General features: G+C 31.6%; 1 protein-coding gene across 1 annotated transcript in view; it reads left to right on the forward strand.

The window, feature by feature from the left end:
- Window positions 1-11,643, forward strand: part of LOC108749535 (nuclear factor related to kappa-B-binding protein) — a gene marked incomplete at its 3' end in the record, with an annotated part of 43,396 nt that extends 31,753 nt beyond the window's left edge. Inside the window, exons 5-16 of the mRNA XM_018488294.1 lie at window positions 4,912-5,144; window positions 5,241-5,506; window positions 5,631-5,983; window positions 6,056-6,393; window positions 6,480-6,728; window positions 6,948-7,178; window positions 7,265-7,486; window positions 7,720-8,102; window positions 9,704-10,021; window positions 10,168-10,360; window positions 10,438-11,230; window positions 11,293-11,643. Coding sequence (XP_018343796.1) covers window positions 4,912-5,144; window positions 5,241-5,506; window positions 5,631-5,983; window positions 6,056-6,393; window positions 6,480-6,728; window positions 6,948-7,178; window positions 7,265-7,486; window positions 7,720-8,102; window positions 9,704-10,021; window positions 10,168-10,360; window positions 10,438-11,230; window positions 11,293-11,643 — 3,930 coding nt within the window. The remainder of the gene's footprint in view (window positions 1-4,911; window positions 5,145-5,240; window positions 5,507-5,630; window positions 5,984-6,055; window positions 6,394-6,479; window positions 6,729-6,947; window positions 7,179-7,264; window positions 7,487-7,719; window positions 8,103-9,703; window positions 10,022-10,167; window positions 10,361-10,437; window positions 11,231-11,292) is intronic.
- Window positions 11,644-13,800: the final 2,157 nt, after the last annotated feature.

The following is a 13,800-nucleotide window of genomic DNA, read 5'->3' on the forward strand; positions in this document are numbered from 1 at the left end:
TTAAAATTGGAAAGAATATTTGAAGTATATAAAAAATACTATAGAATTTAATAATGTAATAACAATAATTGTATAATTAGGAAATTTTTGTATGTATGAAGTGTTAGCAGTGTGTGAAGTGTTAGACGTTTTATTAATTTTTATAAAACATTGATAAGACAGTATTCATAGGACCATAGTAAAAAGACTGACGACAATGTCTTATGACTTAAGTCTTATGTCGTTAGTAAACCCAGATCTACAATAGATTTTTACGCCTTGAGTCATAATAAATGAATGAATTACAATCGATTATTCTTCTCGCACTTGGGCTGTAATTTGTTACTTTTTTATGGCTTAAGGGGATCTTACAGCCGTTTGTATTACCGACTAAGCCATATAATTTTTGTACGACAAAATTGACAAATACTTTTTTCTTTTACACAGATTCGAAAACCTTTTTCCAGGATTAAAGTATACGCATTAATACGTGTTTGTGAGGTGGAGTTTATGCGAGAACGACCAAAAATTTCAAAATAAATATATTTTTTACCATTTCTTAGTGTAACATGGCGTCTCAAGCTGTCAAGTTGTAACAACATTTTGCTTGATACAAAAGTTTTGCTACTTGTACTTACGAAATAGTAATCCACAAATAGGTAGTTTATACGAACAAATAACGTCGGGTTCTTAAAATTAGATTTAGATATTTTATCGCGATGAATTTGTTATACGAAACACGTGTGACTGCGTGTATCATACGAGGGCAAGTCAATAAGTTTTTAGAAAAACGTAGTAAAACACATTTTTTGTGATCGATTCATTTTTATTTCTCAACATAGTCTCGTTTCAGCTCGATACACTTGATCCAACGATTCTCCAACTTTTTCAAGCCGTCCGAATAATATGATTTGTCCAACCCTTCAAAATAAGTCTCTGTTCCGGCGATGAGCTGCTCTCTGATGGTGAATCTCTTTTCTCCGAACCATTACTTCAGGTTTGGAAACAGGAAATAGTCGCAGGAGGCTAAATCTGGCGAATATGGCTGGATGAGGAAGCAATTCGTAGCGGAATTTGTTGAATTTGGCCATCGGTGGTGGACACGTATGAACCCATGCATTGTCTTAATGGAAGAGCACTTTCTTCTTCATCAAATGGAGACTTTTTTTTTTAAATGTTATTGAAACGGTTCAAGAAGGCTGTGTAGTAATCGCCATTGATCGTTTGCTTCGACGGAAGGTAATCGATATGAATTATACCGCGTGCATCCCAAAAAACTGTGGCTATCACCTTTCCGGTCGACTTCACGGTCTTCGCCGTCTTCGGAGCTGGTTCACTCGGTGAAGTCTATTGTTTTGACTGTTTCTTCGTCTCGGGTGTGAAGTAATGGATCCATGTTTCGTCCACAGTAATAAATCGACGCAGAAATTCATCTGGATTACGTTGAAACATCTCCAAACATTGTTTTGAAATCGTCACACGGTCGCGCTTATGGTCCACAGTGAGCAAACGCGGCACTCATCTTGCCGAAAGCTTTTTCATACCCAATTGTTCGTGCAAAATTGAAATCATTGTGCCATGTGATATGCCTGTAGCCTCAACAAGCTCACGCACTTTTACTTGTCGATCAGTCAAAACAATATCATGGATTTTATCGATGATTTCTGGCGTAGCAGCCTCAATTGGACGTCCCGAACGAGAGACACATGCATCACATGTGGATGTACGATCACGTTTAAATTCATTCACCCAATTGTAAACAGTCACAAACTCTGGTACAAATGTGAACATTATCCAACTCGGCTGTGATTTCTTTCGGCGTTAAACCTTTTATATGTAGATGTTTGATCACTGCACAAACTTTTTTCCATTTTGCAAAAAAGGTTGTTCGCTTTAATCATCTACAGAAATCACGCGATGAATTCCGCTTAAAATTTGACAGTAATCAGCTGAAAGATGCTACTTGTCAAAAGATAATGTGACATGACACTGCGAGTGGCCTCTGACAGATTTTCTAAGAACTTATTGACTTGCCCTCGCAGGTTGCGTGAGATATTGGTGTGGAAGTATATAAAGACATGCGCTGGAGAAACAGTGACTTCTGGTGACTTTGTTGGAGTTCGAGCTTCGCTTTAGGATCTCCTTAAGGCTTCTGACCAGTCGCGGCGGCCATGTTGGAATCGTGACGTCAGAAATGAGAAATGACACGTTAATTTATATTGCATGCTATTTTAAAAATAAAGACAATTTAGATCAAACGAAATAACGAAATCACTTTAAAACACTTATAAAAATTGATGAAAATTGTTCTTTCTTTCCTTGACAGTTAATAAATGGTAAAAGGCACGTAAAGTGAGCCTATATTTGGGCAGAAAATGCACGATTCGATAGCTATTGAAACGAGTAAAATATACGCTTTTACATATAAAATTCCAAGATAACTTTAGTTTTCATCGATAATTACGACCATGATAAGTACGAGACAAGTCACATTTTCACAATTAGGTAAATAATAACAAAATGGAATGCAATATAAATTTCGTCGTCAAAACGTTACTTTTCCACGCCTATAAATTCGGTTATTTATCGTGGTGCTGTAACACACATACAAGCACGAGCCCATGGCCGTGTGCTCGTCTGCGGCGCGCCGAAAGTGAACGAGACAGCGAGTTTCTTCTCACACTAGTCACTTATTTTAAACGATCGAAAATGCTTTCTCGACAATATCGGCCGCATCAATAAGGGGCAGAGAGCCTTTTAAATAACATAATTTTAATAAATTGTAATAGTGTACCCCTCCTATTAATCCAGAATAATATAAATCATGTTGAAACGCAACAATTTAGGAGATATTTAATTGTTTACGATTTTTTATGCGCATTATACAGTATACCCCTCATTCATAAACAAGAATAGTTCAATAGAAGTAGAATTTTACCAGAAAAAGATTATAAACCAGTATTTCTTTTCAACAAAAGTCTCGAAAGGCTATTAGAAAAGAAATGCGTATGTTTGAGACACGAGATTTGTGAAGAAAATATTCGAAAAAAAAATCGAATAGTTGCAAAAAGCACGTTTTTTTGTTTATAAAACAAAAGGTATTGATTGTATGGAAAAAAATTCGGTATAAAAAATGTAGGTATTCAAAATAACTCAATCTATAAAAAAATAACTTTTTATTTTAAACCTATTCCACAAACCAATTTTTCAAACTATTAAAGTAATAATAATTTAAAGAAAAAATATGTGAAATCTTTAAATTGCGCCAATTATAAACAGAAAATACATTTCGTTGAAACACTAATGCTGTATAACTACTTTTAAACAATAATATTCAAGTGGTCCTACTTTTTCTTTTCCAAAAATAATAATCATCATGAATTTGAATTTCTTTTAGCTAATAAAACCAAAAAAAATGATAATATTTTTATTTTTTAATTAAATAAAAATGAAACCAAATATTAAATTAAAAAAAAAAATACTAAATTAAAAAAAATTTTATGGGCAAAAATTTGGCGCCACTAGACCAAGCTAATTTTCCAACGGCACCAAGTTTTTTCCTATTAAAATTTCTTTTTAATTTAGTGTATTTTTTAAATTTAGTATTTGGATTTTATTTTTATTTGGCGCCTTTTTTTATCTTTTTGTAAAAAAGATAATTTTGTGTTTACAAATTACATCACTCTGAATATCAAAATAATTGCAGTATAAATTATCAAATAAATTTAATATTTTATTTATAAATTTAGTTTTATATAATTGTGTAGTATACAGATACTTTCACGTTTATTTTTAAGCATTGCAAGCGTCTCATCCATCACGATCATTACGCTTTTTGCGAATTATAACCAGAATTATCGAATTCTATAGATGCCAAATTTTGCACGATATACACTGGTCAACAAAATTGACGCAACACCTGTTTTACTCTGCAAAAATAGGCAAATTTTAAGATACAATAACTTCGTCAAAAATCGTATCAGGATGTTTAAAAAATGACTCTTTTGTTTTAACGTTGAATAACTCGATGAAAAAAAAATCGCACGGAGCTTCGTAAAAAAGCAAATTAAAGATAAAGATTCGTTCTTTCGAATGATGTAAATCGCATTTATGTACAATTTTTAGTCCACTTCGTGGAATTCCGTAAATTTCGTAAAAAATTTTGAGATCTGATATATCTTTATTTATGTTTGTGTAACTTCATAAAATCTCCATGAGACCGTTTTTTAAAGTAGTCACAAACATAAATGAAGATATATCATAATCGAAATTTGTGAAGTTCCACGGAGTGGATTAAAAATTGTACACAAATGCGATTTAAATCACTCGAAAGAGCGAATCTTTATTTTTAATTGCTTTTTTACGAAGCTTCGTACAATTTGTTTTCATCGAGTTATTCAACATTGAAGCAAAAGGGTCATTTTTGCTTCAACGTTGAATAACTCGATGAAAAAAAATCGTACAGAAGTTATGTATATTGTAAGTAAGTATTAAATTAATATATACTGTTTGATTAAACAAGTTTATCACTATAATTATAAATTATTAATAAAAATGTTGAAAATATCAATAATAATCAACTTCAAATAAACAATAAACTAGGTGAAAAGTGTTACTGGAATTATTGTTTTGACAATTAATATCATTAAATCATGCTAACTTCACAGACACAAACTTTTGTTTGTGATATTTGTGTGGACAGTTGAGGATGCATTGTCTGCTTTGATCCATGTAAGGATGAAAAAATTAAACTTTCTTTTTATACAGTTAAAAATAAACAAGGAATAATCTATTTTTTTAATAAAAAAAAGTTGACATTTCTATAATTTTTAACTTATAAAAATTTTTACATTAGCTTATTGAAATAAGTATACAGTTATTATTATATTTTGTTAGTATTCTAATTTTTAATTTTAATAAATTGATTTTTAGAGATGGGAAACTTGCATTGCTGCTAGTATCAAAGTAAAATTACCGCAGGATCTTTGTGAACATTTTAGTATCTTTAAGGAGATGCTAGATTATCCACGTTTTTGGAATGAGTGGCTTACTGAAAGTCAACGAGAAACATTGTATAATCTTTTGCCTACTTTTCCAAAAGATTCCAATATAGAAGCACAAATGGAGAAATCGCTGCAAATGTTGTTCAATAGAGAAAACGACAGGTAGTCATTATTCAAGATTTTTCACAAAATGAGAATAATAGACTGAGTTCTCTGAAATTGATTTAATTAGAGCATTTAAAATAAAATATATTATAGATTTGGTGTAACAGCATTGGACATGTTTCACAATCATCTTTCTTCTGGTCACTATCGTCCCGATATTAAAAGAATACGTGGTTTGGTTCGTAAAGCGCAAAAAAAAAGATCGTTGTTCGAGGAACGAAAACGGTCATATGAATTAGCAAATCAACTACTAAAATCGCGAGAAAGTTTGTTATCAAACGCATATAGGCAAGGTTTCAATCAACCAGTAAACCGCACAGTGTCTAAATTTCATTGGCGCAAATCAAAACCAATAATGGGTGAGTGTGTGTTGCTTTATATCTAATATTATTTGACTGTATATTGTTCACATACTTACATCAAAATTTGACAAAAAAATATATAATGACTGTAGAATATTATTAATATGAAAATAAATAATAGTTGAAGAAAAGACTCAGTTGCGCTATTTGGACGAGCTAAATGCAGTTCGAGCAGAACTTAGAACTAACACAAGATTGTCTGCTGATACAACATCTGAAAACGAAGAAAATTATCCTCATTATCAAATGACTGGAGCTAAACAGAAGAGAAAACGACGTTTTACTATGAATCTTCAAGGATTGTCAGTTAAAGGCCTACAGCTCAGTCATGAAGACGATACAATTCGACCTGTATTTTCCACTTTGCAGCGAATGGAATATACTTCTAGTAGAGCATTGTTTGTACGTGAACAAACAGAAGAGACTTACCGAGCTATGTTAATTGCACATAAAAAACGACGTGCCCGTCGTGACGTATGTATAATACTTCATTATTTTGTTACAATTACTTATTTAAGCAATACTAACTACACTATGTACACATAGCTTCATCCAGAACTGAACACTCAAGGAATTGCGCTTGCCGATCTCACACAAAGATCACAAATTGGTCAGAAGCAGAAACTTACAATTGGCAATTCTATGAAAGTTACATCTGCTAAGAAGAAGATTAAATTGGAACAAAATTTGTTATGTCCGCCCGCACCAAAATTGACAAATTCGAATTCTGTGAAACACGAAAGCGATAACAGTGATTACTCCCATACAACGGACGACAATAGACAATCTAATATCGTAGACATAGATTACAATAAAATGACAACACCTATTAAATCGGAACCTATTGAGGCATATGAAGCACTTCAAGTAACCAAAAAGAAAATGTAATTATGTTATTAGCTATACACGTATTAGATAAATATAAAATATGGATAGGATTGCTTTTAATGCATTTCTTGTGTGTTTACAGCAGCCCAGTAATTCAAAAGGGTATTAAACCAACAATAACCAATTTACCAGAGATAAAAAAAGAAGTCGAAGATATAGAATATGACAAAGTTAAAACCGAATTAAGTTTGGGCGTAAACGAAGATGTGCTAGCTGAAACTGAAGAAGAAGAAGAAAATGAATCGAAAAAAGAGCTTGACTTAGACAGTATTGATATGATGCAATTACCAATCCAACTTGATGATGGAATTGATATACTCGACAATGTCAAGTAAGTTTATAGTAATTCGAAAACTACAGCGAATATCTCAAAATGGTATCAGACTTTTTTGTTCCCCTTGACCCATTCTACGCCGCCAATGCAGACCTTATTTCTGAGACACCCTGTATAGACAATGATTGTAATAAATTAATTAGCTAATGATTCTAATCAAAACAATGATTCTAATCAATTAATAATTAAAATGTTTAAATTAAATTAATATTATAGATACGAAGATGAAAGAGTTATATCAATACCAGAAACGAAAATGATTGTATCATCCAGTGAAGGTATAAATGTGAACAACGGGACGGAATTGATGCAAGAGACGCACACATGCTTTTTCTCTCTGCTGAGAGACGCTTTTACTTCTAAGGGAGAGTATCGAATGAGTGCGACAGAAATGAAGGACGCAATAATGCAGTGGCAAGGCAATCCTATTTCACCTTTAAATGACTGGTAATATCAAATAAGACTTCTGTCTTGTGTGCGATCGTCAATGTATGCGATCGTAAGTAGCATTTTTTAATAAATTCATGTCGCAGGTATTCTTTGGTACCTTCATGGCCTACTTTAGTACCATTAGCTCTCGGATTTCTTGCTGGCGAATTAATGTATTCTCAAGATTTAGATCAGCGACAAGAACAAGATCAGGAACTCGTACCTTATTTGGAAAATAAGGGTCAAAGCATATACGCATGGATTGGTGCTGGGAGAGACTCTGATGCCCGATTACAGGACTTGTGTACAAAATTTCTTATGTATAAGTAAGAATTGTGACAAGTACTAATTTTTTGAATCTTCGATCTATATTATAAGTTATATTATATTTGAATTAAATACATGCATTTTTTTTATTCAATCAACTTGCTTATTTGCTCGTTTATTTGCATATTTCCTTAAATTCTCTTGATTATTTTTTGCAATAAATCGTGAGTTAAACAGCACATTATTAATAGAAAAATATTTAATAATTATACTTTTATAATTATAATTTTAGAGATATGTTGACACCACCATATACTCAAACTATTAGTACTGTGACATCTACAAAATCGCAGCATTCTCAACTATCTTCTAATAATAATAATATGAGCAATAATGCAACCGTTACAAGTGGAATTATGCAAAGTGGTAGAAGCGGAAGTCCCGCACTAGAATCTACCAATATGGATGCTAGTGCCACTGGAACTGATTGGGAACCACCTCGACCGCTATTTCCTACAGAATGGAAAGTCCGTCCGTCTACAATAGAGGAACGTGAGGAATTCCGAAGACAGGAACGTATGCGTTATACTGCACCTCATAAGGCGTTTACTTATCGCATGCACGGTTACGCATCCGTAGTCGGTCCTGTCAAAGGAATTTATCAACATAATGTTGGTATGTTCAATTCATGCTTTGTAATACAACGAATGCTAGATTCGAATTTCCAAAAGCTTATAAATCACATTATGATAAATATTAATACACACTAACATGTACGTGATTTATAACCAATCACAAAACGTATTCTACTGATTGTGTACAAAATACAATATAGTACAAAATAATATGATATAGTATAAATGTACAAGTAAATGCTATTAAAACTAAAATATTTTACATTTTGAATTTGAAATAAGATCGAGGATAAAATAATAAATCTAATTAAGTATGAAGAATTCCTATTTTCGAAAGCAAATCTTAAATGCTTTAATAATTTTACTGTGAATTTGTTTACATTTCCGATTCTATAATACAAACAGCGCGGCGATTTGTTTCTCTAGACTTGGAAACGTATTCATGTACAGAATCAAAATAGTAATATCACATACTAAATTATATAAATAATATATTAAGCAATTTAATAATTTCTGATGCTAACAAACAGTTTAGTAAGTCTATTCTTACTAGATGTTTGTTAGCATCAAAAATTATTTCGGAAATTATTAAATTGCTTGTATAAGTATGTGATATATTATTTAGTAAATAATTAAAGCATTTAAGATCTGCTTCGACTGAAAATAGGAATTCTCACTCTCTTCTGCTTAATTAGATTTAAAACATTTTGATTTATATTATACATTATGTTATTGTGAAAAAATTTTTATATTTAATTAATAATTAATAATAACTCAAATCTATTCTCTCTTTAATAAAAAAAATTATTTTTTCTTAATTAAAAAGTATAATTTTGTGTAAAAATATTCTCAATTTAGAAAAAATATTTATTTAAATTGATATTTTCTAAATAAAGATAATCTTATAATGGCTCGGATAATAATAAACAATAAATGACAATAAGAGGCTACAAGCCAGAGAAATAATACAAGCAATTTCTGACTGAACTAGTTTCAATTTTTATCTCTGATCGCATTTGTTTCTTGTGAATTAAATTGACTTATTGTTTCAATTATTGAGATTATATCTTGGATTAACAATCGCAGTTGAAAATGTGTGCTGGTACAGTTTTATTTAATGAATTATTAAGTTCAATATTTTTATCATTATTGTGGACTTATTATGACTGTGATATAATAGAAGAATATAACCGATAATATTACCAGACCAAAAGCATTGCAGTGTTGCGGAAGATATTAGATATGAAGAAATACTACCAACTTTTTGCATAACTATAAATTGTATAAATTGTATTTAACTATTTTATTAATTTTGTCAAATTGCGTTTTATTTCTTTATAAATATATATGTATAGATGTGTGTGCGTGCGTGCGTGCGTGCGTGCGTACTGAGGATGACCTAATAATAAGGCCAAAATGTATATGTTCTAAGAATTTGAAAATATAAAAATCTGACTTGTAGTTCCTTGTTATTTATTGTTCAATATTTTCTAGTAATTAAAAATATTTTTATACAAAATTGTATAAATCAGTATTTACATTTTGTTTTAATAGAGAAATATTTTATATTTTATAAATTTTTTTAATCATTACAGAGTATTATTACAGAGAAATAAGATTAATTATATTAATTATATTAAGCTTCAGGACAAGCTAAAGCACGAGGACATTCGTTGTTGGTGCCGGATCGTCCAAACTTTGTAACAATTTTAGCATTAGTTAGAGATGCTACTGCTCGACTTCCTAATGGTGAAGGGACTCGAGCTGATATTTGTCAATTACTAAAAGATTCACAATATATCATAGAACAAGATAATGACGAAAAAGAGGGATATCTCCATTCTGTGGTATCAGGAGCGCTTGATAGGTTACATTACGAGGCAGATCCCTGTGTTAGATATTATCCTCGTCGGAAGGAATGGCTTTATCTTCATCGAGGACGATCTGAATCTGAATTCGGTTTGTTCTTATTTATTATTTATCTCATTTATTTTATACATTATTGTATTTTTACATTATTTATTATTGCAATTCGAAATTTCTGAAGCATTCGCAATTCTAATTTGCTTATGTGAGTGTGTGAAGATATTTTGTATCTTTTATAGAAATGGTCCATCAACAATTACAAGGTGTTGCGAAAAATAAGAAAAGCGTTGGTAATACATCACGAAATAAAGTAATACAACCAATTCTCAAATCAGTCAATATAAATAAGGAACACTCTTCAAATACTAAGGAAATTATTGTCAAAAAAGAAAGGCGAATGACAACTATACCTACGCAACCTGTTATTCCCAAGTGAGAATATCATACTTATTTGAAAACTAATAGTATTTGAGAAAAATAAATGTCTGTATTTATTTCATTTCTTGCAGGAAAGAGCAGCATAAAACCGAAGAGAAAAGTGTCTCTAACCATCCTGTCAGTACTGAACATTCTGTTAATACTATTAATACTAATGTAGAAATACCAGTTAACGCAATAACATCAGCAATTTCTACCGTCGAAACTCCTGTTTCTATTGCATCGATTGTAACTTCTTCAGCTACTATCACAAATGTAATAAGCACAGAACGAGATAACATTGCGATAGACACGAAATCACAACTTGCTCCAATAACGATGGTAAAAAAGGCATCTACTATTGGAGGAAAATCAATCGCTGTACTCAAAACAAATGCCGCTCAAAGTCTATTACAATCGAATCAACATAATTATTCACATCACCAAATTCAAGTATCGACATCTGCTGGTCTGCAAACTATTCGTCTGTCTGGACACTCTGTGTTGCAATCTGCACAGCAATCTGTTTCAACTAGCAATAATTCTAACGTAGTAAACGGAACTACTACAAATTTAACGACGATACTACCATCTACAAAAGCGCAAAATCAGCAGCAACAGCAATCAACTATAATAACAAATCAAGCAGGGAAAAGTATTTTACAAGCTACTAATATAAAACAACAACAATCACAACAGCAGCAACAACAACATGTACTACCGGGGAAAACTCTTTTGGCATCACAGATTAAATTAGTTAGTTCGAGTCAAATTAAATCATTACTCACGAGCCATGGTCTTCAAGGTCAAACTATATTTATCAAACAATCCTCACCGTCGAATACTCAATCTCAACAGCAACAATTACAGCAACAACAGCTGAAGGTATTTTTGCAAACAATTTATTATATTTATTATTTATTTTTATTTAAATTTTCTGATCTCAGCAACAACAACTCCAACAACGAGTCACAGCTAATCAACAGCAACCAATACAACAAACTCCAGGAATGCAACGCATAATTGCACAAATCGGAGGAAAACCAATTGCTGTACAAATACAACAATCACCTCATCAGCAACAGCAACAGCAACAACAACAACAAAAGATACTTGCAAAAGTTTTAACAAATAATAGTGGGGGACAAATAATCTCTGTTGAAAGTCTACTAGCACAAAAAGGATTAAAATTGGCTACTACTAGTACTACTGGTCACACTAATCAACTTAATAGGCAGGGCAAGCAGGTCATACAGGCTCAATACCAAGTAAGTGTACTTTACGTAATAGATTTATATGTGTGTGTGTGTATATATATATATGGGGGGATATATATATCTCCATGAAGCGGATCCCTCCCTCCCCCCCTCTGTCCAGAACAGTTTTGAAAAAAATGAGGTCTACTACATCAAAACTTGTGATATATACTTTCAAAAGCCGTCTGGTTTTTTTTTAAATTCAAAACGGCGTATCCAAGATGGCGGCCGATCATAGTAGCTTAGCAAAATTCAACTAATTCGCCAAGCATCTACTCAGCAATGCACGGTGGAAAATACCAACCCAATCTAAAGTTATCATGTTTGGATAGAGTAACCACCAGGTAAACGTAGATTTGATTCTCTTTTCAAGGTCGAATGGGAAAATTTTTATTTTTTTAACGTAATCCCTATTTTTATTCCTAGAAATAAGATGAGCGAAAAATTTTACATTTATAACTGTAGTTTGGTCATCGGTCTTAGCAACTTAGAAATCAACCCAAGATTAAATCTTATTTTACATTCGTAATTCGATTAGAAAACGGGATGCAGTGATTAAGGGCGCGAGCGGCAAAGAGCTTTTCATGAATCAATTCTCACGTATTTTTGCCTCCTGCAAATGAATATTACCATGAAATTTGACGGTCGCACATATTTTGGCTACCATTTTGAAAAATCTATCAAAAATCTTTTTTGTAATGAAAATCTCTGTAAATATTAATTTTTGAAGATAAAGTCTAAAATAAAAAATAAAATTCTTTATATTCTCTACAAACCAAATTATATACGTAATTTTTAATTATATAATACGAATTTTATAATACGAACGGTACACGAATAATTTTACTTTGCAATCCCATATATACACGGAATCAGGCTGTATATACTCTGCCACAAAGAACCCCGCATGTTTCTTATGGATTTTGGTTCTCTTTCAAATCTTTTCATATTTTTGGGAAATTGTAGTTCCAGGTGTCCTGATTAAAAGTATCAATGGACGCGACATCCTAAAATTAACACTTTTCGAGATATAATTGTTCAAACTTGAATAATTTCTATTATTATTATATAAAAGTGTCAATTTTAGGAGATCGCGCCCATTGACACTTTTAATCAGGACACCTGGAACTACAATTTCCTAAAATATGAGAAGATTTGACAGACAACCAAAATCCATAAGAAACATGCGAAGTCATTTGTGGTAGAGCATATACAGCCTGATGTATACGGGATTGTAAAGTAAAATTACTCGCATACCGTTTGTATTATGAAAATTATGTATATAACTTTGTTTGTAGAAAATATAAAGAGTTTCATTTTTTGTTTCAGACTTTATTTTAAAAAATTAATATTTACAGAAATTTTCATTAAAAAAGAGATTTTTGGTAGATTTTTCAAAATGACGGCCAAAATATGTACGATGTCAAATTTTGTAATATTTATTTTCAGGAGGCAAAAATACGTGAGAATTGATTCATGAAAAGTTTCTTTGCCGCTGGCGCCCTTAATCACAAAATGCACCCCGTTTTCCAATCGAATTACGAACGTAAAATAAGATTTAACCTTGGGTTAACTTCTAAGTCGCGAAGACTGATGACCACACTACAATTTTGAAAGTAAAATTTTTCGCTCATCTTATTTCTAGGGATTAAAAAAATTAAAATTTCCCCATTTGATCTTGAAAGGGAGTCAAATCTACGTTTACCTGGTTACTCTACCCAACCGTGATAACTTCAGATCGGGTTATTTTTCACCGCATTGCTGAGTAGGTGGTTGGCAAATTAGTTGAATTTTGTTAAGACTACTGTGAAATCGGTTGTCATCTTAGATTTTGAATTCAGAAAAAAGCCAGACGGCTTTTGAAAGTATATGTCACAAGTTTTAATTTGAGCCGTCGCAGATCTCATTTTTTTCGAAACTGTTCTGGGCAGAGGGAGGGGTCCGTTTCACAGAGTATGCCCCATATATACATATATATATATATATATATATATATTGAGAACGAAACGAATTTTGATAATAACAGGATTACAAGTACTGAAAATATAGTATTAATAAAATGATAATATTAAAAATAATCTTGAAAGAGTACAAGTAGAGTTGAACACAATTAGATTGACGTATAATAAAATAAAATTTTTATTACACTTTTAATCTTTAAATAAAATCCTTTATCAATGTACAAAACATATTTGTATA

Source organism: Trachymyrmex septentrionalis, unplaced genomic scaffold (assembly GCF_001594115.1).
Source record: "Trachymyrmex septentrionalis isolate Tsep2-gDNA-1 unplaced genomic scaffold, Tsep1.0 scaffold292, whole genome shotgun sequence".
Taxonomy (NCBI): domain Eukaryota; kingdom Metazoa; phylum Arthropoda; class Insecta; order Hymenoptera; family Formicidae; genus Trachymyrmex; species Trachymyrmex septentrionalis.